At 39.2% G+C, this 27,717-nt stretch overlaps 1 protein-coding gene across 1 annotated transcript in view; it reads right to left on the reverse strand.

Annotated features, from left to right (window-relative positions):
* The window catches only part of LOC105252237 (zeta-sarcoglycan), a 191,510-nt gene extending 179,461 nt beyond the window's left edge, over positions 1 to 12,049 (reverse strand). Inside the window, exons 1-2 of the mRNA XM_011259538.3 lie at positions 10,597 to 12,049; positions 8,152 to 8,334 (exon numbers count right to left, since the gene is read on the reverse strand). Of these exons, the coding sequence (XP_011257840.1) occupies positions 8,152 to 8,328 (177 nt within the window). The 5' untranslated portion in view covers positions 8,329 to 8,334; positions 10,597 to 12,049. The remainder of the gene's footprint in view (positions 1 to 8,151; positions 8,335 to 10,596) is intronic.
* Between the last annotated feature and the right edge of the window lie 15,668 nt (positions 12,050 to 27,717).

Below are 27,717 nucleotides of genomic sequence, written 5' to 3' on the forward strand. Positions count from 1 at the left end.
ACGTGCCGCGTACACCTGAACCAAAATTAGATTCGAAATTGAATTATCAAGATATTTCATATATCGAATACAATTATTGTTTCAAAGAGCAGAACAATTTCGCGTTTGCAGGTGAATCCGATAAATAACACACGGAATTTCTAGGACACTCTGTGTAAACAAAGATTAGACGGAATTGTATGCCATTAGGAACGCTTGAAAGACGGCGAAATAGACTAATGTACATTTACAAAGCGAATATGTAAAGGGCCCCGCACGTTTACATCCTTCTTGCGGCGTATAAGAAAGCTTACAGCGGCAATCTGAACGAAAAGGAGCGTAAGAGAGAGGGTGAGAAGTGAGAGGCGAAGCGCGGAAACGAGGAGGGAGAGAAAGAGAGACAGAGAAGGTTATTAAGGAGATTATGGACGGGTCGTTGCGCGAACTTCAAAGGACCAATTCCCATTTTCAATTTGCTTCGGGGCAGAGGGAGAGGGGCCGACTGAGACGGAGAAGGCGCTCCGAGGGGGTCAAAGCCGAACCATTCTACCGACGGTTAGATCCTTGCCGTCCGAGCGTCAGGTTCCGGTATCGTATTCTCAGCGCTGCCGAAGAATTCCATTTCAAGAGTTTTCCCTTCAAGCTATCCACCTACCTATCTACTTCCGGGGGAGAATTGCGACTGTACTTGAAGGGAACCGACAACGGCAAGACGAGATGCGCGTGTCGTTCTTATAAATACGTAAATGAAATGTGCGCCCGTGTCTAACCGCGCGCACCTCCACCTGTCCCGTCGAACACGCACGAGATAGGAATGTCGCTTTTGTCACAAGCAGAGTACTTCACCGAGACGAGACGTCGCTGTTCCGGACTAATTCCGCACTGGAGGTACATTATCGAGTTTTATCTCGATGCAATCGATTCAAAATTGTTATAAGAATGCTCTCCACGTGAACGTGTCTTTACATATAATTTTAAATTTTTAAATTTATATTTAAAAAATAAGCGGAATATTTTCATTTATATTGCCCGGATCTAATAATGAATCTAATAACGTCTCAAATATCGTAAGTCTGAAAGAATTTCTTGAAAGCAACTATGAACTTTAAAAATGGGTTTCCACCAATCTCTCTCCGTCATGAATTTCCAAAACGCGCGACTTCGCTGGAGACGCGAGAGATCCCAAAGGTGTGTAACCGTCGGAAATATTCGAAGCGAATCTTAAACTCCGTATATGTACTTTCAAGCCGGATTTTACAATAAAGTTGAGTAAATTTTTGAAAATATTCGGGTTACACAGTTTTCCTTTGTACGGTCTTATCTCATGCTAATTTACATAAAATTTATATGAAAAAAAATAATGCAACCAGATACATTAACATAGTCACGGTGTATTTGTTTGTCTATTGATGGAGTAGAGGAACGTAGCTCAATGCGACGTGAATAAAGGGCTAAATAATTGTGCCGACGCTTTTTTGACAGCGTCCGACAATCCGTTGACATTCGATCGCGACCAAAATGCCGATTTCATTTACGACCACATGTTTCGACCTGGCAATCATCAATCTCTCGGCCGAATGGCACTAATTCAGCTCTCTTGGTCTCCCCGTGACCTCCTCGTCAATCCCGAACTTTATACACTCCCGCCACTTAGGCGACGTTATACAGAGAACAGAAAGGCATTTCGTTCGTGCCAGCACCCAAATAAATAGCCGTCCATATATCAACGCCCCCGCAATTGCGAGACTTTCGTAACATAAGTCGTCTCAACATTGTCTACAGTTGATGGCTGAAGCGCATTCGCATTTAGACACCTTCGAAATTAAGAATGAGAGGAGAGTAGAGATAGTAGTACAATCGGTGAAAAAATTCTTGATAATCCACAACTATTTCAGAAAGCTATAAAATACTGAAATCCTTCTTCGGAAATATAATTAACTAGTCGATTCTCTTCTTGGCCACAAATTTAATTTCATGTTTCGAGCAAACCTATTCTAGTATGAAGTCGAAATTAGAAAGATAAGAAATTTCCGGTCGACAAAAATATATATTACTTTTTTAGCCATAGTCTACGATATATCTATATATCGTAGATTATGGCTATCGTGTATATATAATAATCATGACTTAATCAACTTTCTTTCTCCGTTAAAAACTTCATGGCGCTCATATTTTTAGACAATATTATCTAATATTAGTACCTAATTTTATCAAATTTAAAATTCTAAAAGTCTAACATCGATCAAAGATTTATGAATGATATAGAATAATGTAGCGAAGAAGCTGGAGAAGAAAATGCGATGAAATAAACGTCGAGGAAATCTCAACGAATCCCAAAATACGGCAGTCGGAAACGACGAAAGCAGTCGTGTTATTATTCTTATATCACCGTCGGCGATGGTGATGCTATATATGTCAGCGAGACCGCGAGGATCGGGACGATAATTTCCACAGCACGAGCGAAGTACTAGAAGAAGCACAAGAAGAAGTCCCATTCATCCGGCGCTCGCACCGGAAACTGACAAAACAGTTGATACGCCATGATATAGCAGGCCACGGCAATACGAATGGACATGGGTGGATATACGAGGCGCGAATGGTGTCGGAGGAGAGTTTGAGGAAAAGTCTCTGTCCTAGACGTAAGAGAGAGCGAGAGATAATATGAGAAATGACTAAAAAAGAGAGAAAGAGATAGAAACGACGGCAAGAACGGCAGGCGAAAAAGTGACGGCGAAATGGCGAGGGTGAAAAAAAATATTCACGAATATGAGGAACGACCCTGGTGGAAAGACAGGGGGGGAGAGAGAGAGGAAAAGAGAAGTAGGGGAAACACAGTAAAATGTCATCGAGCGATCCTGATTTACGGCGCGGGAAAATCGGCAAAGGGAACTTGGAGTCGAGTCCGCGTGGCCGGAAACCGAGAAATTTTCACTCGTTCGAACTTTCATCGGTGCGCTTCGCGGACGGCGCTTTGCGATAAAAAATGTAGACGTTCTTCTTCAACCGAGAAAATAGAAGAACAGGGGGAAAGAGGAGCGATGACGACGGGAGGGGAAATTATTTTCGAGGAATGGAAATTATTTTCGATCGTGAAACGGTTAGGAAATTAAACGCTGCTCGAGATCGGTAGGACTGCGTCAGCGGAGATAAACGCCAGAGAGATATTTTTTTTATTTTCAAGTCAACGGCAACGTTTATGCACCGATAAATCTGTATCGTGTAGAATGCGGGAAATTGCATTAGTATATTATTGAATAATGCTTACAGTCGATCTAATAGTGCTGACATAATATGAGATTAATCTTCAGATTATAAGCGACAATTGACCTTTCCTCTAAAAAAAAAGACATTTATTGCGGCATTAATAAATTATATTTAATAAGTTATAACAAGAATAGTTTAATAAAAAGACTTTAATATTATACATCATGTATAGTTCCATGTGTTATCTGGAAAGACAAAAGCTACAAAGATATTCTATTCAACTTGTCAATTTCTACATTTCATTTCAAAACTTGTCACCACGATCGAACAATATTACAATAGCATTGCTACACGATCGAACAATATTACAATAGCATCACTATTATTTACCTTTAATTATCTCATGCTTTTTGGCACGTTATATGGGAAATTATGCGACAAATATATAATCCCTCCTCATCCTTCAAAGTATAACCGAGAGTTCTGACACGCGGGACACCGGTATAAATTGCAGCACACAATTAGCCGGTAAACTACCAATTAGCAAAGGAAGCTTGTCTCACTTCGAAATATCATGGCGCCAACCACGATGGAAACAATATTTGTCTTTGATTACCTTAGTGGTGTTTGCATAACGGAGTAAATAATACCAATTCCATCGCGCGCTTACCATATCGATTACGCCCGCGTTCGATTGCGCTCGGAAAGGTACCGTACTCTTCGCAATTCCACGTTAATTACCGAATTACCACTCGAATTAAGACCCATTACGTATGATTGACCCACTTATCGACCGTCGAAGAACCGTCGGCGCGACAACGCGAGCCATTACGTTTCCGAGTTAATACGCGAGACGGAGAGTGCTTCTTAATTCCCTCCGGCTTAAATTATTGATTAATCGAACGAATAGTAATCCATTCATTTCCAGTTAATTTACATTCACTCGATAACTAAACATTGTTAAAGGAAGAATATAATTTGCAATTTGATGCAGAGTAATATTTCGGAATGGAGATGGATCAGGATTTGAATTTTTTAAATTTGAGACAGATTATATTGCTCGCATGCATGATTTTTTTATTAAAATTACTAATGGCATCTTTCAATATTGCCGAACTTGCACACAATTTAATAAAATTGCGGTATAAAAGTTAAATGGAAAGTTAAAATCTTTTAATAAGGAATAAAAAAAGGGAAGCTAAACGATTTCATAAGTATTACGTTTTGATGTAATATCACTAAATTGAGTTTACTAAACATTTTCAACTTTTAAAAACTTATTAATTCTTTATTTTTTATTTTTCCTCTACCTCACATTCATAAAAAAGTTTACATTACAGAAATGCAAAATATGTTAATATATTAAATAGACACATTAAAACAATTTACGATTCGACATATCTCTGCTGTGCGCGCGTTTTGTATTTTCATCTCTGATGTTTTTTTACATATTTTATAGTTTATTGTTTGCCGGAATTATTGTAAAAAATTATTTCAAACAGTACGTAGAGTATAAAAAATTCCATCGTTCGGAGCATTATGATAAGTGCAGTTCAGATTTCAAAAGTGAAATTCAGCTAGAAATTCTCCTGAAATTTCGAAATAACCTATCATCTCCGTGAAAAGCACTTGGATAAAAGCTTCGGAGTTCTCTCTTCGTAAATATAGACCGGGCGGTCTGAAAGGGTTAGAATCAGCCGTCGATTTATGATCGGGGCACTTGCCGCCTTTTACATACGTCGCGACAGAAACACGGCGCGCGAATGAAAGGCGCAACCGCGCGGGGGTGGTGGTCGATAATTTCGGCGGTGAAATTCTCGAAGGCCGTAACGACTTTCATCCGGCGCGGCTGAATAACTATGCAAATGCATCCCATCCTGCCCCTTGCCCCGTTCCCCATTGGAGTTAAGCGGGGGAGATCGCGGCCGATGCCCGGTCCGGAGGGAATGGGGCCTCTCCTCGTAAAAGCCACACGCACGGCCAAGATTGACCTCCTATACGGACGATGACGTACATTGTGAACGGAGTAACGAGATCCTTACTGACCACCTCGCATTTCCCGGATATCAAATTGTCATCCGCACCCCGTCACCGCGACGATAGCGCTCGTTCGCGGAGCTTTTCTCCTCTTTGGAGAACCCGTGGTCACGCTTAAAAAACGCCATTTACTTTAAACACGTTCTCTGCAGATCTTTTTATCCTTCGTTAATATTTTTAGCGAAGAATGCACTCGGACAATTGCGCTCTTTCGGTATCATCTTTTTACTTTTCGCATGTAGAGAAAGAGAAGGGAGAAAGTAACCCCTAGATCCTCTTGCTTTTTTTTCAATTTTTTATCTGTACATGTATCATCGAATCTAGTAATAAATTAGTCTACGATATTAAGATAACAAGATTTCATTTTTATTTCAAAATCGATAGCGTAGATGAACATAGTGGAGAGAATCCCAGTTAGAATCAAGTTACAGCTGGTTAATTAGTATCGACTAAACTGAAAGGTACGGTATGGTGAAACCAAAATTAGATTCACGACTTGACGAGAATGATCGACCGGATCCGATACGTCTCTGCACTAGCGAGTATAAAATGTTCAGAAGTCGCGAAACCAATAACGGATTTCGCAATTAATCACGGCGTCGTCGTAACGGAGTTTTCGTATCGAAAATCGTTTCGAGTTGTCCAAGCTGCGCCATGAAATATATCAACCGCGAATGATGATAAGGATAATCGTAACGTCATTTTCGATTCGTCATCCGGTAGCGTTAACATCACGTCGCGAAAATACAATTTACTGCGAATTAACCCCTAAGTTGTCTCAATAATATCCGCAATCCGTGTATCGCGCCGAATCTTCGCTCATGCCCTGCCACGCACGTGCGTATGTATATGTATAACCCGCCGATATGTATGTAGCGGCATACGGAGGCGAGCCGAAACGGGAGTCTCTCACAAGCCCGTATCCATCGCCGTTAAATTAATAACCGTGCTATCCGCGTGTACCGAACTCCTCCGAAATATCCCCCGACGCCCTCCGGGGCCCCGTCCATCCGCGTGTCGTCTCTTCTCCCGTCATGCTTCCTCTCTGGTCCCGCTATACAATCCCGCTGTATATCCCGCATATGGCCCTCGCGTGCACGCGCCACGCGAATACGTGCGGGTGACGAACGGAATTCAGAATTCCGCATGTGCGAGAGGTTATTCGCTCCACTCTGTACGCGCCGGAGGGAAGAGAGAGAGAAAGAGAGAGAGAGAGAGATTCCCGCGTGGTCCAGCAAAGGGGGAATCACAATGCCAAAGCGAGCCCGTATCGTCGTCAGGCCGGCCGACACGGCCGATAACAGTCAATGCGCTAAATGCATAGGAATTGAATCTGGTCGATTCATTTTCACGCCAACCCAGCCTGGACCGGCCCGATTCGCTCTCGCCTGTCGTCGCTTTTTAATATTTGCCTGAATAAAAAAATTTGTTTCTCTCGGAATCTGAACATCGAGCAAAGCAAACGACACACCGGTGAAACTAATACTGCTTATGCTAGTTTTTATTTCTTTAAAAAGTTATGGAATATCTTGGATATTTGGTAGAATTATCTTTAAATGAAATATTTAAGATATTATGTTGTGTATATTCGTGCAATTAATATTCTTCAAGACCCAATGTTTGAAAATCAGCAGATTAATTATTCCGTAAATATTTATTCGAAAAAAATAAAAAGTAATTCCACTTGAGATAAATTAGAGAGGAAGAGCAAAGTTTAGATTCCGATGCTTTAAATATTAAACTGTATCTTTAAGTCTAATTAAATCGTGTATTAAAGAAAAAAAATAAGTCTAATCTAATCTTTTATTTTTCATTCCTTTATGATAAAGGAAATTTATATCGATCCGTGAAAAATTATATTAATATTTTAAATAAAGATATTTATGGACACAATTTATGAGTCAAAATATGCTTGTTTCTATTTTATATGATTTGTGAAAAAATGATTAATTTCTCTCAACGTTATTATATTTCCTACAAAGCAAATCTCTTATTATGTGGATCGCTATTTCAGATTTGGAAGCGCTCAAACGACAGGTTGACTACCGACGGTTCAATTTCGTATTATTTATTTCGGCGCTTCGTCAATCTCCGTGCATTAATTATTTCGAGAATTGTCAGCTGTCGTCGCGCGAATACCGACGCATCGTATAGATATTTCCGTGCGTCACAGCATTGTGCGATGCTTATGTCGGTCCCGATGGTTGGCATCGATGGGGCCAGGCCATTTTAATTTCGATTGTGCTGTACCGACCTATATGCGTCGCGGCATAATTCCGCATGTCGTAAAAGTCCGAATAGCTCGCGCGAATCGATCTCTCGTTATTCTCAACGGAGTAATTTCGCTCTCTGGCTCGTAACGCGGACCTCCGCTATAATTAAATCTCCACGTGTTCTCTGATTGCTTCATTAGCGCATTACTTGTTATTCGTTTCGCCAACGCACAACAATGATTGCACCTTGTGAAAGAGACAAACAGAAGCCGGCGATGAAAATGGACGGTAAAAAAAGTTGCAAATCTCATCGAGACAATATCAAGGTAGAATTGACGAGTATAAAATGGAATGATATAATTAAAAAGATCAGAAATTCCTCATTCTATGGGATTAAACCAGCTTTCGTGAAAATTGAAATTTGATACATGAAATATAAAAAAGAATATAAAGAATATATAGAAATATATTATACGAGTAAATTGATTATGTAATATGACTTTCAAATATGTCCTTATAAAAATTTCTTAATAAAAAATAGAATAATAATTTTTTTCGAAGATATTATAATATTCATTATAATATTCATTGCCAGATTAAACTGAGAAAGTATGCAGATTGTACTCTTAGAGTTGAAACAATTTCAAATTTGAAAATACTGTCAATAAATCTTATATTACTTAACCGAGATACAAGCTTTTAATGACAAGCTACATACCGTGTGCGGTGACCAATGGTGAGGCCAAGTTTTGGTCTCGTGACTGCTGCCGACCGATGGTTGACTTGCTAAAAAGACGACCCGTCTATCGGTGCTACCGGTTCCGGTGCCACTGGTGGTCAAAAGGGCCGCCCTGGCCCTCGAACCGCCGATGCTTAACGTTGGTGACGTGTCCATTACGCCCTAAAAGCCAGACACGTTACAAGGGTCGTCGAGCCTCGAAGCGAACATTCGTTGAATCGTAGTGAACTTTGTAATAGCACGAGTAACTTGCTCTCTCTCTCTCTCTCTCTCTCTCTCTCTCTCTCTCTCTCTCTCTCTCTCTCTCTCTCTCTCTCTCTCTCTCTCTCTCTCTCTTCGTCTCGGTATAAATTATATACTCAAAATAATTTTGTGTACATACTTGTACATTATTTTAAATCGCATATACATATATTTTTATAGTTTATGATAAGTAATTTATTGATTCTTTAAAAGTAATATTTTCTGTATATTTTTTTATGGAAAAAGTTTGCAAGTACAGAATTTATTTCTCCCAAAATGCAGCGATTTTTATTAAAATGCAATGCACAAGGAATACGATTTTATTTCATTACGACGAGCGGATTTCGACTATTCGTGCAAGATATATAACGACTTTCAACGAAATTCAATGAGAGTAATGAAGCCTGTTAGCTGAAGGATGAATGCGGCCGAAGGATGCTGAAAACGTGGCTTTCGCGTCGAATGTACTTCTCACGAAAGATTCTTATTAATCCAAGCTTCCACACCCATGTACTTTTTATATTCATCGGTAAGCAACGACTTAGATTTTAATATCAACGAGATTTCACCACGCCATTCACGCCATGCATCATGATTAACTAAAAAATCTGCTCGTTATTAAACTTTTTGTATTATTTTAATTATTTTCACTTATACATGGTACATTTAATTTTCAATTAATTATTTTATTAGTTGAAAAATAAAATAATATTTACGCGGATCGCATAATTCAAAATTTATTATATATATGTAAGATACATTTGAATATTTAATAATTTTAATATCATCCTACACACACACACACACACACACACACACATGAGATGTAATATTCATATAACGGTCAATATTATATGAAATCGTTTCCATTTTACATCTAATTAAAATAAGCGAAAGAATAATGAGTAAAAAGAATGCCTCAATGAAGAACAAAAGTGCAAATTACATTCCATTACTTAATTTGAGCGAAGCGTGAGTTCCGAATTACATTTCCCGAGTAACGTTTTCCACCGAGAATCCCTGATTTCTTAAAAATTTCATTACCCTCTCTCTGAGAGAGTCCCCCATCGACATTCTCTTTTTCTTTCTATATATCTTTCTTTTATTTTTGTCACACTTGCGCGGCCGCGGTTCTCATAAGGGAGAATCGACGGTGCAACACGATGATCCCTAACAACCATTCGCTACTATCGCGAATGAAATCCGTAATGAGCGTAATCGAGCTCGTTAGACCGTTGGGATAAAAACCCCGCGAGCCACTCGTACGTCGTTAAAGCCCGCGGGAAATGGAGAGCGAGCACCGAGTACCGGTGCGAGGAAGAAACGCGAAGCACCGAGAGTGGATGCGTTTTTCAGCGGGATTTACGGATCGTCGACGGGCATTAAGAGAAATGATGCGCGACCGCATCCCGCACGAACACGCGACAGATGAAAGAACGGCGGGAGCCGACCAGCGAGATCAAAACCGCTATAATTTCGCTGAATTAAATTTTCAAAAATACGAGGGAAAGTCATTAAGTGCGTCACAAATGGTTATTGATTGATTATTGGATCGTGTCAACAACCGCTGCCACAATCTAGAAGCTAAAATTTATTCTATTTCCATGCGTGACACTTAATTAATGTGACTTCGTTTCATATATGTACATATATATAGTAGACAGAATCTTTTTATTTTATTTTACAATAACCATTTGTGACATACTTTAATGACTTTCTCTCGTATAATACATGTCACTAGTTCTGTTTTCATCAACGCGAATATAAACATCATTTTATTGAAGCATGAAAATTTGAACTCATCAGAATTGGAGTAAAACGAGATATACATTATGATATAAATTTAGAGAGAGAGAGAGAGAGAGAGAGAGGGAATTCAACACAATTGAATATTTTCGAATAATACAATGTATGAATCGTATTTTTTATAATTTTGTATACGTATAGATTAGTTAAATTTAAATATAGTTGATGAATAAACATTAAAAGAACATTATTATATGTAGCTTCACGCTTGAAAATACTTTAACTTTATTCTTATCCTAATGTCGCCGTTATTTTATCGATTACGTGTCGTAGAACAAACGAGACGCATGGGAGGGGAAAAAGAAGTGGAACAAAAGCGAAGAATGGAGGATAATCGCTCTCGATTATAATCGCCCTCGTGAAATTGACCCTTACCTTCCAATTGAATCCTTCCTTCGATCGAATACGCCGTGAATCGCTGATCTGCGTCCGGGCGAGTGTTAACGATCAGTCGTCGGATCGTTTCGGTAGAAGAGACCAGAGTTCGTCGAGGTCGCGGTCGACCACTCACGTATTCAGATTTCAGCCGGTGGTCATACACCCTCGCGTCTCTCGATCCTCCACCTCAACCAGGTAATCCTCGTAGTCGCGTGCATCTAATCATTATAGCGAAGGGCGCGGGTGGCGCTGCTAGGTGTCCCTTAAATCGTTCCAGCACGACGTCGGCTCCTCCTCCGCGCAATTACGAGTCATTACGAGCGGGATTCCACCGTGGCAACACACCGGGTACTCACCGGGTGCTACACGCCAAAGAGTAGTGGTGGTTATTTATGGCTAATCGGCGAGAGTTACGTCAGATCGATGGCGAAGTGGCCGACTTCTGCTATCGTCCTTAGAATGATGACGATAATGGAAATGACGACAGATTCTCGCGCGGAGTCGTCTCGACGCGACGCTTCGCGAAAACTCTGCCTGTCTGCCGTGACGTGCTGAAGAAAGCTGTTGTCAGTCGGAGCGAAGTGGAGCGGCGTTTCCACCTGACAGCCGCGCGCGAAAACCTGCCACCTTGTGATTTACTATCGCGTGGCTCTATCGCGGCACGAGCTTCTGTTTCGCGGTAGAATGAGTGACAAGCCTCCGAGTCTAGGGAGAATCTGTGCTTCAGCCTATCCGTAGACTAATTTCTCTCTCAGCTGCCAAACGGTTTCAATTTTACATCCCCGTCATTTCGACGTCATCCGTCGAATTATCCCGCGCGAGCGATTACCGATATGACGACTATCTTTACGCCGATTACGCGTCGCGATTTCCATGATCAGTCGCCTCGCTGCTCCTCGTGGCTGCTTGTAATTCGATCCTCCGATCGATCATCGGACTCGCAGAGTTTCCATCGGGAGACTGGGAGGAATACTCGATCATGGCCAGGCTACGAGTGCGGATTCTCTCGCGATTCCCGATTGAAACGGTGCCAACGTCGATCTATCGGGACGAGTCCTGGCACAGTCGTCGCTTCGCACAAGCGCCGCGTACGGAATCGCGCACGACACTGAAACGGCAGGAAGTCTCGCGCTCGAAGCAAACCTCTCTCGCGGATTCGCGGGCTCACGTGTGAAATTCTTGCGCATGCACCGACGCCTTCCATCCCTCCTCATGCGCCCTCCCTCGGCGTTGCTCCCCATCTCGGTCTGCCCTTCGAGATCTATCTCTCGGTTCTCTGTCGCTCCTCTCTTCCCTCGTCTCTTCTCGTTCAACTTTCCCCTCGACATTTTACCCTTCCTCCTGCTTCTTCAACGTCGCTCTTCTCTCGTCGTCTTCAGTCGTCGTCCCATCCTCGCCGCCTCTTCTTTCTCCGTTTCTTTCCCGTCTTCCGGATAGCTCCTGAATCATGAAGCGACAAGTGTTTGACGCCAAGGCAGCGCTTGTGCGGGAGTTAAAGAAGTATTTCATGAAGTAAGCGCGAGAGTATATCTCGACTCGCAGCTGTGGAAATGGGGTAGTATCCTTAATTGGTCCCTCCTCTGCTGTTCGGTGGACGATCGATATCGCGTCGGTAACCTAGGTCAAAAAGAGCAACGTTTCCTTCTTAGAAAATTGATTCACGTTTCTTGCCATTAATCGTTTACGCTGCACCGAACACGCGGAATGAAACTAGGTTTTCTTAACGCTTCTCAAAACTTTGCTCGTTGAACTTTCCGCATATTCAAATGATCCCGATATAATAGTGCACGTTTTGCGTAAATTTGCCCCGGATCAAGAATGCGATGTGTAAAAATGCAAGGAAGAAGCGCGAAACAATATACATATAGATGCCTGGCATATTTCGCGCCAACTTTTATACCACTTGTATTTCTCGAGCGTGCACTTGTTTTTTAACACGCAATTTTCTTGTACTTTTTTCCTTTTCCGTCGATTGTGGAAAAAAGGACTCGGAACTTTAGAAAGGGACACGAGAATATATGCTAATTCAAGGTAAGCTAACCGAGATTCGTATGGATCTAAAGACGGGAAAAATGGAGGGTCTTTAAACGCGTTTGACATGAGGTCGGCCGCGTGACTCGCCACAGAACAATTCTGCGAATGTAACTGACGAGCATTGTATTTCCGACCCAGTTAATGGTTATTTCAACGCAACTCGGGATCACTCGCTGACTCGCGAATCGCTGAAATTCATACGTCGTTATACTGTAAATTATGCACGCAGGTTGTTTGCATAAGTTTGATTTTTTACCATATTAGAAAGATTATACGAGTTATATTGTTTAGAAAATAAATAAAAGCACATTTTCCGACTTCATAATTTCAAAACGTTCTAGATATTTATATACGTGTTAATCGTATGTTTATTATTAATTATAAAAATTATCTTAATTATCATTAATTTGCAAATACTATTTAAATTATATAAATTTTTATTACGTTTTTAATTTTCATTTTTATATCGTTTTTAGTTGCACAACTAAATCTCAATACTGCAACTTTGAGTACATAAAATTTTACAATAGCTGACTGATAAAGCGTGGAAAAGCTTAAGTTGCTTACTACCTCAGTGGTTTATCGCTCGTTTGAGATTCTTCTTAGGGATAGAAGTAATTTTCTTAGAATTGTGCGCGCGCAAAAGCACCATCGAAATTAAATTGAGAACGGTCTAGTCCGTTGCTTTGGCAAATGAATCGGCACTAATTACCGATACGACTGTCTTATACACAGGATTATATCTCGAGATGTAGCAGCAAAATTAATAACGTTTTCATGATGCAGTTTTAAAAAATCGAATCAATATGCATGAAAAATAAATATAATATAATGATTGGAATGCATAGATTTTATATATTCCGCGAAATCAAATGATGAAGAACGAGTTTTTTATTTTGTCGAATAAAAAAATCGATTTAAATGCCAAATATAAGACATTGAAACAAAAATTAAATCATCAATGCTAATCTTAATTAGATTTTACAACATTCGCCAGTATTACCCTTAATGTTCGTCGCGCATCAAATCATTGGATAACTTTTCCTCTTCCTTTTCCCGATGTTATAGTTTGTGGCAGTTACACCCTTTTCCCTCAGCTTTTCAATTACAGCTCGTCAATTACAAGTTTGCGAGTTACAGAATCGCTGTCGGCACACACGTACGTACGCATACCATTCACGAGGCGATTAACTGCAAAACGCAAACGGCGCGCGATTAATCGCGATCCGATGGCGACGTCAAAGCGACGAAGCAGGTAGATCGCGACGAAAACGCTTCTACCGTTCGCCGCAATCGAGACAATGCAGCGTTACAGCGCGGGGATTGGAATTGCAAAATGTAGGATCGACCGGCTATATACATTTCCTTCCCTTTCTATCCTCTCTCCCTTTGTCTCTGCGATTCGTACAAGCTCATCTTTCCGTCTGCCTCGCGCCTCTGCTCCTATCCATCCCTCCTTCGTCGGCTCCTATCCATCCCTCCTCATTGAATTCGAGTTTCCATCGATTCTTTATCTCTCGTAAAAAAAAAAGGGAAAATGGAGGAAGAGTAGTACGAATAGGAAAAGAATACGACGATTCCTCGGGCGGACTGACTGACTGTTTCTCTCAAGATTTATGGTGTCTGCATCTACTTCAGGAAGAAAGCGCAAGAAATATCAAAGCAGAATACGAAAGGGTAGATTCGAAGAGACGAACGCACCTATAATCATCAAGAAACAAAAGTATTTTGTGTCGATCGCCGGATGTCTTTGGTAGAAGATAATTTTGATGTTTTTCGGCTATTTCGCGGCAGAAAGCGATATAATAATTTTAACACACCGGATTTCACTATCAATACAATGTGAAAAAAATTAATATTAAGATTTCAAGAATTTTAGCGAATATTAAAAAATACAAACAAATAGTACAACTTTTCAATTAATTTTAATTGGATTTTATTTGATTAGGAATTCGAAGGAATTTATTTAATTAATTTTAATTCTAAAAATACACACTTATTTAATTAATTTTAATTACAAAAATGCTTTAATTACTTATTTAATTAATTTTAATTAAAAAAATACACACTTGCCAAAATATTAAAAGTTAAATAAAAAAAAATTAAAATTTTATATATATTTTATTTATATACACATTTATATATACACTTCTAAAACAAACCAGAAAGATGCCATCCCTCTTAAGAGAGATTAGGGTTGAAAGACAAAAGTTGTAACGTGAATATGTCAAGGACAAGTCGATTAGCGAAGGGCCCGGCAAAGGGATTCTGGCATTTTAGATTGTGGCATTTTGACGCCTCGTAAAACGGAATTTTATTCGCGACCGAGCAAATTGAAACATAAGCCGTTCGTAAGGGGATCCCTATCTACGGTACGCGCTTTTTCGCCCTCCATTCGTACTGCCCCATTCGTTTCCCTTACACGTATTCTTTCCGGATATTTTACAGCGGCGACTGAAAACGACAGGGTTGCGGCGGTTCACGCAAGCGGGTTATCCATGCCGATGTCGTCAATGTGCATTTATGTGCTGCCATGTCTTTTACTATATATATATATATATAGTAAAACATAGCAGAACATATATATATATATATATATATATATATATATGTGTGTGTGTATATATGTTCTGCTATGTTTTACTATATATATATATGAAAATATATATATGTCTCTCTCGTTTTTCCTTCTCTTCTCTCATACAAATTTTTTTTCTCTCCTAAACACATTTAATATCAAAAGAAACCACTTAATTATGCTTTTTTATTCACTTTGCACTTTGCGTTTTTGTAAAAATCGATATTTTAAGGCCTTCTACCGTCTCCTTTTTTCTAATCATAATAATTCATACATCTACATTTAAGATCGCAATTTGCTTGATGTTAAAAACCATCATACAAATTAGCGAATGAACATGATATATGAGTATATAAAAAGTAGGATAAAAATATACATCTCTTCAATAAAATAACTTTCGCAAAAAGAAGTTTTTAATAACCAGCACCAGTTTTAACAACCAACTAACCAGCAAGCTGTTGAAAACATTTTCAAGCAGTTCCGTTAATTCCAGAATTCTATAAAAGTAGAATTTATCAATTTGTAACTCGGTGACAACAATTTATTCAGACGGCTTCTATTTTGATCAATAAATTATATTTTATTTTAAGTCAAAATTTTTTCATTAAAATTTAAAGTCGAGGAAGAAAAAGATAGGGAAGAAATTCCCAGGTATAAATAATGTTACTCGCAGAATTGCTGAGAAGTCGCCGAATAGTGTGAAACAATTAAGAGAAAGAGAGACGTCTGCCTCCTGCGAATAAAAAGCGTCAGCCTGCTAAAAGATCAAGAATTCCCTTGTGTTTCCCGCGCTGTCTTCCTTTTTTATTCACTCGCCTATTTTATCCGTCCCACCTGTCCCCGACCGTTCCATTTTGCGCACAACATTCGCGGCCTCCTCGAAGCGAGCATCGCCATCTCGAAAGAGTGGAAGGAATCTAGGATTGAAAAAAAGAGTCTGCGAAGTCGGAATAAGGGTGCGCTACTGAGATAGTGGGCAAGGTAAGGTGGAGAGAGAGAGAATGTTAGATAGGGAGGCAGGCGGTATTCTCATTCCGATTCTTCTTTTCCTCCTCGTTCACGGATTGAAGAGGCCTTTATGATGGGGTACCGCTTTATGGCACGGCTTCGCTGCTATTATACGTGCATCGGCCGTTCGTCGAGGGGGGCGGAAGAGGAGGAAAAGGAGAATGGGATGCAAGCAGCATCGAGAAGTATATGGTTTTCGGTTTCAAGAAAACGGGCGTGTTTAGTAAGGTGGGAGTCGACGGAAAGGAAAGGAAGCTGTGCGAAACGAGAGGCGAAAGGGGATTTCCGGAGACGAAGGGTATGAAGAATGGAAAGGGAGAAGGATTGTACTTTGGACCGCAGATCTGGCTATTGTCGATATAATGAAGCCAAGGCGAGATTTCTCCCTTTTCAGCGGCACGCAAGCGTCGAAATGATGTCTCGAATGACTGATTGTGCGATTTCTTTGGCAGCTGAGGTTATCATATAGTGCATCACTGCAAAGTCATGTTGTTAAGAAGAGAGGAAAGGAAGAGAAAAAAGAAAACCTAGAGAAAGGCCAAACAAGACCTCGGCAGTGATCAGAATATGTAGAGACGCTCTCTTTAAAATTAATTATATAATGCACATAGAAGTAATTAATTGTAAATTGATTACTCCAAGTATATGTATTGTAAAGCACCGACTTTGACATATAATATTAGAATAATGAATATTGATATAACAAATAGAAGTATAATCGTGCACATAATTACGAAATATATCTCTTCCTCTCGTTTATATTAATGTCTAATTTGATGTCTAATTTAAAGAATATTGCTTAGAACGCATACATAAACATTATATTATTTTATTATATGTATGTAAAATATATTTTTTATACATATTTTTATATACATGTATGTATAAGTTAGAAAAAAACTGTTTAAATGGACATTCACGTAAAGATACGAAACCAGCAGAAAATTTTCTATATATACGCTAAAAAATTCGCCGAGATATGTCGCTGCTCTGAGAGGTAAGCCAAGGTTAAACGCATCGCCATCAGTTTTCTCGGCTCGCGTAAATCACGCCAGGGACAGTATTAAAAATATACGTAAGTGAAAGGAAAATATATTACGAGATAGGAAGGGTGTGCACGAAGGAAAAGAGTGTCGCTTGACTTAAAAAGAATGGAATGAGGAAACAACGGGAGGGTGAGGAGCCGTTGAAACATCGCGCAGAGGCTTATTACGTGTGTTGTGCGGTCGAGTTCTACCTATCGCCGACGGTACACTCTCGCATATTTTAAGCCGGCCATTTTTCAGCATTTGCACCATACATCTACGTCGAATTTGCATGAGGAAATTCGGGACTTGTTCCGACCAACTTTCGGTGTCTCTATACGCGCCGCCCCACTTGAAAAGTCCTCTCGTGGACGTTCTCCATCTCCGGTGATCGACCGTCCACTCGAAACGGAACGGAAACGCGGTTTCTGGCTGCTGTACGTATGGTTTACATAAAAAGTTAGATATACAATCTATCAGCGTAATTAATATTCACTAATTTAATTAATTTTTTGCATATAAATAACATTTTCATTTAAAGATAACTAAGTAATTTAAAGATTTCGACATGTGAGAAATCTGAACATCTATAATTTAACAATTTTATAGAAGCTACAATTTCAAAAATATTGATAACTATTATGTAAAATCTTTATAATAATGTAAATAGACAAAATATTAAGTGCAATGTTGTAGAGAATATCGAAAGTGATTTCAATGCAAAAATATAGGATGGATGCGAAAGAATTAAACTTTATATGCAAAAATTGTGTTTAAGCTTTATATTCATGTAATAGCATTTTTATTTTATCAAGTTATGTGTTTTAATTAGTTTTTTTCTTCATATATAATAATTGCATTAAAAATATATATTTTAATATTATATCAAAAATGTCTAAATTTTTTTCGCATATTTCTCATAATATCCAAATGTTTTTTGACATGAGAAAAGAATGATCTATTTCAATGATTATCAAACTATATTATTATTTTTATGTAAAAACATTTATGCACATATATATATATATATATATGTATACGTGTTGATACATGATACTATATTTCCAGTCAAACGCTACGATTAATCACCGCGTCAATCGACATATCTCTAACGAAGGAAATTGAGGTAATATCAGTTCGAGAAAATAACGAAACAAACGTTTCGATATTATCGGCACACACCGTATATGACGGGGCAGACTCCGACGAAGTCTGCGTGGACGGGGAAACGATAAATTCTGCAGAAACGCGCGTGACATTACGGTAACGTTTTCCGCGGCGGCTGGAGAGTTGAGAGACACTGGTCTAATCCTAATGCAGCGTCTTATTTATGCAGCAGCGCCGTTTCGCACCGCAACGCTGAAGACCTTAACGGCTTTCAATTTCCGTTGGCCATCAATATTATTTAGTTTAGTTTGGACCACCTTCTCGCGCACGGGATACCCCGCGCCCCTTCGGCATGCTCCTCACGCCTCCGCCAAGGAAATTACTTGTCCTCTCCCACCCTCACGCCGGATCCGCCGGTGCTTCTTTCACCCCCTTTGTCCCCTCCTCCCCTTCACGGACCGAGTCCTGCACTGTCCTTAAGACTGTCTCCGTCTATATACTCGCGCAACTCGATATCTTTCTCCTGGATAATGTTCGAAAAAGAGAAACCCCTCCTTCCCAAGATCCGCGAACGAATTTGAATTTTTTAGATTACAGAAAACAGATATCCGCTTTCGTTACCAATTCCACTTAAAGACGATAAATGTCTCTGTCCTTACGTTGAATTTGAACAGCGTCGAACGAGTCGTGCATCAATCATCTAGCAAAGTTCTGAAAGACTGAGATGAATATGTAAAATAATCGGAGCAGGCTAACCCCGAATTATAATATTATTTATTTCACCGTCTGATATCTTTCTTATTTATTTCACCGTCTGATATCTTTCTTATTTATTTCACCGTCTGATATCTTTCACAGTATGTTCTAGAAACTAAAAATTTGAAGAAAATTCTGAAATCGTTCGATATCGAGGAATTTAATCGGCGAAGAAAAATATTGAAACTGAAACTAATGCGAGCTTTTATATAAATATAACTTAAATCTTTTAAATCTTTCTGATATTTAATATCAAAGTGATCTGTATCGACGCAATCTGACATTCTATCTTGCGATTATCGGAATTATAATGTATATTATTAATATCTAACGAGAAAGCGCGAGCGTGTTGCCAAACGTATTTCCATTAGGTCGAAAACTCAAATCCGATAGTTTCCCATCTGGACGGGGGCAGATGCACTTTCTCCCCGACTCTACGCAATAATACTCCGCCGCATCCTCCAGCCTCTCACCCCCGCCCTTGGTTGCCGATAAAACGGAATTACAAACCAATTCGGTTCGCGGTAGAACGAAACGTTTTGCAAGTTCCCACGAAACACGATCCCATCGGTCGCCCGCCACTCCTGATGTTTTTCCCGTGTGTGTCTCACTCCTTTTATTCCGATTACCTCTGTCTCTTTCTCTATCGCATTCTGTTCTTCTTTATCTGCCTCAGACGAGCAATGCGTGCATGTGTTATTTGCGGTGTGATCAGTAGAACTGGAACATTTTCTATCTATACCTCGATTACGTTCATTTATACACGGTCTGAAAGTCATTTCTTTACGACTCAAGGAGGAGAAACAATAACGGGATATTCACTTCATCTGATCGAGCCAACAAGATATTTTAAAAGTCATATCAGAAAATATTTCCTTTTGTTCTTACTATTAAATAGAGAAAAGGCATATCAAAATTGATATATTACTTTTTGGACTCTAGTTTCTAAAGAGTTAAAATAAAAACTTGTATCTCTAGATATTTATTATGCTTATTATTATTATTAAATTACAGCTTTAATAATTTTATTCAAATTTTTATTTAATTATTTTTAATTATTGTTTCAAATTGTTTAAAGTATTTTTAATATTATCAGAAATATAATATTATTAAAAAATATACTGCAAATATGTAATATTATCAAAAAAGATATTCTGCTATTATTACTATATATGTTATATAATTTACTAAAGAAAGTCACTAAGAAAACTTTAGAACTTAAAAAATTCCCGATACAAATCAATTTAACATAAACGAGCAACAAATATACAAATTATAAACTTCTGACAAATAAACTGACTAAGCGGATTAAATTCATATCTGTTCTATATAAAGCTTATCTGCCCATAACCAGGGATATTTTATTTTAGAAAACCTATATCGATTTGATATCTTTTATTTGACATGATAATATTCATGTAGCGATCAATATTATTAATACACGTATAGTCATCAATTCTATTAAGTTAAAAAATTTCTATTTCTGTTTTCTCTTTTTTATTTCTATTCTCTAAGTTCGATATCTATTTACAGTCCTTATTGCGTTTGATTTCTAAGCTTGCCTTTCGTAAAACACACACAGGATCTCGAAGTAATTACATCGAGTTGAAGAAGAGCAGAATACTGATGATAAGATTTCCCAAGACTTGGTCATGTATAATCTTACAAAAGTTTTCTTAACTCAGACTATGACTAAATTACTAGGGAGAAAAGAGATTTTTTTCTGTAAAAATTTCAACACACGTTGCAAAAAAAATTTATAAAAATATAAAAGTTATACAAATAATAAAAATATTACAATTAATTTGTAATTAAAAAACATCTTGCACGATATATCTGTCAAAAGAATGGCGTAAATAAATATATTTACAGCTTTGAAAATCTTTCAAATTCCAAGAAGAAGAATTTAGATTTATTGAATTTTTATTAAATAAAAATAACAAGGAAGAATGAAGGATTTATTCATGGGATCTTTCGTGATCTTAGTTAAGGTTTCAGTTTAAATAATGAAGGCTCCATACAATGCCTCTTAAAACTGCGTTCTCCGCCTTTGTTCTATTCTTTCTTGATTCGAAAAGATTTTGCTAAGATCCTTTTATTAAACAATGGCAATTTATTAAATACGTTTGGCTCGCCACGGGCCAGTTTTTTGTCCGAGACGCAACGAAAAGACACGACCGCGCGTACGCATGGTTCGGTTATAATGGCATTCATAATAACTTCACCGAAAAAGGCGCCATAATTTAATCTTCGATCCGGCGGCGGGATTAGAGCAAGGGAGAACAGGTGCGACCAAGGCGGCGATGAACGAGTCGCTTTCCCAGCCGGATTTTTCCGCAATCTACCTTCGCTGGATCCGGCACGATGCTAGTCATACTCCATGTTCGCTCTCTCTTTCTCTCTTCGAAGATACTTTCTCAGACCGATACTGAAGACAATGGCGTACTTTGTGGCACTGCCGTGATTAAAACAAGAGAGGTAGTCGAACATGAGAAAGACGGAGGAAGAGAAAGAGAAAAGCAGGATAGAAAGCCGTTCCACTTTCTCGGGACTAGCAAGGATTGAGAGCACAGAAAAGTCGTAGTCGCGCAGACTGAGTTTAGAGTTCTTTTCATTATCAGTTCACCTCAAATACACACATCCATACATACACATACACGTATATATCCACAAAATAACGATTTTTTTTGTACATCGTTCGTTCTTCGTATTAATAACTACGTATATGCTTATGAAAACCGTGCTTATCTCGCGATATTTCGAATGCTGCCGTTTTGATGCGCAGCGAAAAATTCATTAAAAATCTAGAAAAAGTTCGTGGAACTGAATTTCTGAACCTATAAATGGGACATCGATCGATTACCCATAAATAAATTTTTATTTGTGTATACTAAAATAAATTACCTTGTGTACCTTGTGTACAACTAAAATAAATTAATTCGATTATTATAAATCGTTAATATATATATATATATATATATATATATATATATATCTTACAAATATATATATTATATATTGTCAAATAATAAATTAATTACATAAAAGAATTTGAGAGGCACGTAAATTTATTATGCTATTTAACGTATTCATTTTACTGCCTCATTTAAATTTCAAATATTTTTTTCGCAAATATTTTGCATTTCTACATCCTTGGAATTATAAATATTCAATTTTGGCCAATTATTAGCAGTGCACTTTTAAGCGAACTAACTCCAATCGAGCGTAATAATCGGCCGCTGAACACAGCCGGATACACCGATGGTGCAACATTGACTGGTCAGCCTGTACGTCCTACCATCCCCTGTGCCTAACGCCACTGCCACCCACCCCTTTATTATTCCGTTATATGTGTAGATGGTGTACGAGATATCGCATGATCGAATCACGTACCAGTTCGGACACGATAACCTAATGAACGGACTGAATAATGATCAGGCGACGATTATGCGCTGTCTATTAAATTGATTCGGCCTGCCCTGCGCATTGCACTCTATCTTGCTCTACTCTGCTCCGTTCTGTTCTGTCGAAAGGAAGGACAGCCGTTAGCGGCGGACACTGCGTACTGTCGACCCTTAACGAGCTCTATACGGTAGGATTACGATGGGAAATTCAATTTGCCTCTTTAATCCCGCAACCCCGCGCATCTTTTACTTTATCGCGGCGGCACAAAGAGAACGGATCGCTGCGCTCGAACTGAGAAATTGCATCCACTTTTATATCTAACTCGTCACCGCTCTTTAATCCACTTTCTTGACGCGTGTTCGCAGTACGAGAATAACGAAACGGATTTGTCGTTTTCGCGATCGAGTTTAGAGCGAAATAAGCGCGATTACATACTTGCGTCGACGAGACTAGGAGGAGGGATAATTTCCTTGTTTATTTCTCGCGCGTAATAATAGTAGCCAGTTTTTCAATTATACAGACTGCGACTAAAATAACGACAGCTCGAAACTGGTCCCCTCTCGTTCGCGAAAATGCAAGTTGTTTCACGAAGGCATCGCCGAGAGTTTTAAGTCTGACTTACACGATATCTTTCCCGTACACTCACGGTGCTACCCCATTTTATTCCACGATACTGTTCCCATTGCTTCAGAACGCGTATTAAAATCGTTACAATGGCGGCGAGTTGCGTCTCGCAGAATTTTCACGGAAAAAAAGAACAAAAGAAAGATTCTGTCTATGAACGCGATTATATACTTCTATTACGCGTTGTATAGATCCATGTAAGAAGCTTGTCGAGAACGATATAATCCGCCAATATCTCATCTATCGGCAGCTTCCGAATAAAAAGAATCGATTAAAAGAACGTATTTTGAAGTGAATTTGGTAACGATAAAAAATTGATTAAAGTACAATTGTTTTGAGTGAAAATGTTTTTATGGTTTTTCCAAAATTCTTTTATTATTGCACGAAACTGCGAAATTTTTTCTCATAATTTATATTATGTTATTATATTAAATTATATATATTGCTTGAATTAATTTCTTTTTTAAAAAGAACATACCAATCTTAATTTTTTCGAGAAATCCTAGAAAATTTATAACATTTATACAATATTCAATGAGCAGAAATTTTAATTGTTTATCATACGAATTATAAATTTCTGCGCAATAATATTTCCTATCAAGTTTCTTCCATATTAATTAATAGAAATATTTATATAAACGAATTGAGTAAAAATAAACAAATTAAGTGAAACATTGAGAAATCGAAAAATATTCTAAATGAATGAAAATATACGTGTATAAAGTTTTCTATTCTCTAATCCTTTTATCTTGCGATTAGGACTGTAGTCTGTCAACTTGAAAATAAATTTTATATTCTCACATGACACAAATCATCTCCTTAATATAAATTAATGCATATTATACCACGTGCATTTTCAACATCATATAGAATCATTCTTCTCGCAGACGCTGATTAACGGACAGTGGCTTTCAAATTTCCATGTCGTACAACGGTGACTATTTGTAATCCAAGTCGCGAAATTAGGTCTTTCCGCCCCAAGGAGAGATCCCGGGCATGGTCATTTCCGATTTTGATGACAATCGAAGATAAAGACAGTGTTCTCCAAACACCATTTTCATATTTCGCGTGAAATGACTGTGCAAACCCTTTGTACAAAATATCACGGCGCGCGACATAAAATTTGTACAAAATATTAAATGAGAGAAGTACATATCAAAAGTAGCATCGTTAACATTAAAATGATGTTTCTTCGTTCCTTCGCTTTTCCATTCCTTAGATTCAGAAGATGTTGTCGACTTGCATCTCGTATCTTCGCAACCCCCAACAATCACTTTGTGCAACGCCGATCTCTATAATACCTGGAGACTTTTCACAGTTTCGCTTTCTCCCTCCTTCTCTTTCTCTTTCTCCCTTCCTCTCGAAAAACGGCAGGACTCTCGCGTGCCGGAAATTGAAAGTCCGTGACGTGACATCCGGGACGGTAGATCTTCCGCGCAACTCCTACAGAAACTTCATATTAACGAATCGAGACGAAAGAAAGTCCCGCGACCTTACAGGCACATCTTCCCTCTTCTGATTCTTCCTTCTCTCTGCGTTCACGTTTTTTTTTTCTCATCACGCATTTCGTTGCGACCCATCCTCTCCGGAGCGACATCGAGTTTCCCATTAAATTTCCTCTGTCCTCGCCCATCGCCACCCTCCTCGCTCCCCCGCTCACCTCCTGTCGATTCGTGCTATTTCGCGGGAACGATCCGCCCGTTATAATCGATTCGGCCTGATTTCGGTTAACTGCCGTCATTCAGAGTTTGGCGACGAAGCGTGTGTTTCGTTGCCGCGGCGAAATTATCTCGCATTTTCCTTGCCTCTAAATCATACGTTACGGAATAACGCGTCAATACGAATTAAGTGACCTTAAATTAGCGACCTGTGATTTTTTAAGTCGTAATCTTATATTATAAGAATCATTGCAATATTAATTTGCATTTATTTTAAAAAATGCTGATATAAACATACACATATAGTACAGTACATATAGTATAGTACACATATAGTTTAATTTTATCTTGAAAAATTTATTCAAGTTTTTAATTTTTTATCTTAAATTAGAAAATTGAATGTAGAATGTGAAAAAGTACATTCAACGATAAACCATTCTTTTCTTTCGCGCAATCGTATTCAATGTTATTTCGGATGAAGAGAGTAATTGTATCTGAGAATAAATTATCCTCGATCAGGATTCAGACTTTACGATAGATTGAAAGAACAAATTCAAATGGCTACATTTCGCACGTTAAATGCGCAGTGCGGAAACATAGTACAATTTCATCCCCCTCTCGACCGCCCCCCAGCTTGACATTAACTCCACCGGTATGCAACGGGTGTCCCGCGAGTAACGACTTACATATGCCCTCACAGGGATCGCCGCGTGCATCTGTGTGTCGCGTCGAGGGACGAGGGGGGGAAAGCAGGGGAGGGAGCTGATTGCGTCCGGCCGAGATGATTGCTTTTCGCGTGGCTATGCCGACGCATACAGACGCGCAAACATCGACGTGCATAAACACGCGCATTCACACGCGCGTGTATTCGCGAGCGATTACCTCGCCTCGCGCGCACACGCGGACGGGACGTTTCAATATTCCGATAGTTTATTCGTCTGGATCGGTAAACGCCAGCCTCCACCGGCGGAAAATCACTTCGATTTTAGTTAACACACCGCCGTTACACGCGCGAAATAATGAACGCCAGCGCGGTGGCGGTTCGTGCGACGCGACATTTCCGAGCTTCTCTCCGAGAACCAACGGAATTTTTTGCCCGAGAAAGAAAGCGGCAAGTTTCGAGTACCTGGTCATACAACCGCGATTATCGTCGCCGTCGCATTTAATTCCCCCCGTGCAAATTTGTAGCCGAGTGGAACGCTCGAGTTCCTTCGCCTTCCTTCTCTTTCGAGAGAATACGTTGAAAGAACTGCACAGCGCGCTGTTTCGAGATTTTTTCGCACCTATTACGAGGTATTTTCCACGAGATGTAATCTTTTTTTCAGAGACGAGTCGTGTAATATTAAAGCGAACAACGAGATCGATTAATATTGTTAATTAAACACTTTTTCATATTGCTCCTCCGTTGATAAAAATATTAAAAGTTCCTCAGCAGCTTCCATAACATTTTCCCGTAATCATGTTTTCAATTTTCTCGACTTCTTCTCCGTTTTTTTTCGACTGCTCAGCCGACTCGCAGCTATTCCAAGATTCATTCGCGGCAGCTGACACGCGTCACTCTAGACGAATTTACTATACACATCGCGGGCGAGTCTCGAGATAAGACGCTGCTCGAAATTGATCCTAATCCGTAATCCGGCCTGTTCAGTCTCACTTCCGTCTGCTGAATCTCCCAAGGTACTTAGCGCCAGGACGAAGGATCACGCGTAAGACAGAAAGAGAGACGCGAAGAAAGGGAAAGGAAAGAGAGAAAGAGAGAGAGAGAGAGCGAGCAAGAAAAGCTCCTGAATGGGGAGAAACAGAGAAAGGGGTTGCGTTTCTCCGACGAGAGCACTTATATTTCAGGAAGAGCAGCTGGCGCACTCGATGTCCCGTGCATTATGCATGATACGACGGTGCTTAATGTTCGTCCGAATCATCTTCCGGTTTCACTATCAACTCCCTTCTCTCCCTCCCTCCTCCCCTTCTCCTCCTTTCGCGGTCACCCTCCCTCTTTTCTAAGCTCCGCGATCCAGAATTTTGTCAGACCGCGCTTTCGCCGCGATCACGGAAATGCTAATTGAAGCGTTACCGCAATTACTCCGGGGAGATCCTCTCGAAAATCTGTTATTAACTTCTCTACTCTTCTACCTTTCCCTCCCCCTTCTACGTTTCCTCCCTTCCCTTTCCAACAGAGAAAAAGTTTGCCGACCAGAGGCCGATTGCGCCTACGGGATTTTAATCGCAGACTCGGATAGCTTTCAATGAACGAAATCGGTTACGTCGATAACACCCAACTATTCTTCTTCGGATTCGTAATTTTTTATTATATATATCGTAAGTATTATTAATTACCGCAAATTGACGGCTTTCGAATTTCTTCTACTTAATTCTAAGATGATTTGGATACATCTTATAATTCGGGAAAGAAATAATGTTTGCGCAAACGTAAAATTATGAAATATATATGTGTGATAAAAATATATATTTTTGCAAAAATTAAGTATGGCATTAAATATTGCAAAAATATTACTTATAGAGAAAATATTACATTGCGATTGCAGTTATTACATGTTAAATCGCACGTCGTATCGAAATTCCTTTGGAAAAGTCGTTCGCTATTTGCGCGAAATTGTCGCGCGAAACTGTCAGTGCAAAATAAACAGGACAGTAGCAGTTTTCCTATACGCTTCGTGGAATATCACGGATCGTCCATTGCGATCCATGCTGGTACCATATATTTTTATCTTGGACGCAAATCGCCGGTTGTCATGGAAATCTACCGCGGCCTGAATATCGATATCAGCGCACGTCAACGACGAAGTGAAATGAGCCTAAATCGCAATCTAGAATCTTTGTGCGTTTATCAGAAATACGCACCGAAAAAATACGCATCGATTAAGAAACAACCGTCTGTCTCGCGACACATTATGCGCTTCTGAAA

The sequence above is a fragment of the Camponotus floridanus genome, unplaced genomic scaffold, assembly GCF_003227725.1.
Source record: "Camponotus floridanus strain SB8 unplaced genomic scaffold, Cflo_v7.5 scaffold27, whole genome shotgun sequence".
Taxonomy (NCBI): Eukaryota; Metazoa; Arthropoda; class Insecta; order Hymenoptera; family Formicidae; genus Camponotus; species Camponotus floridanus.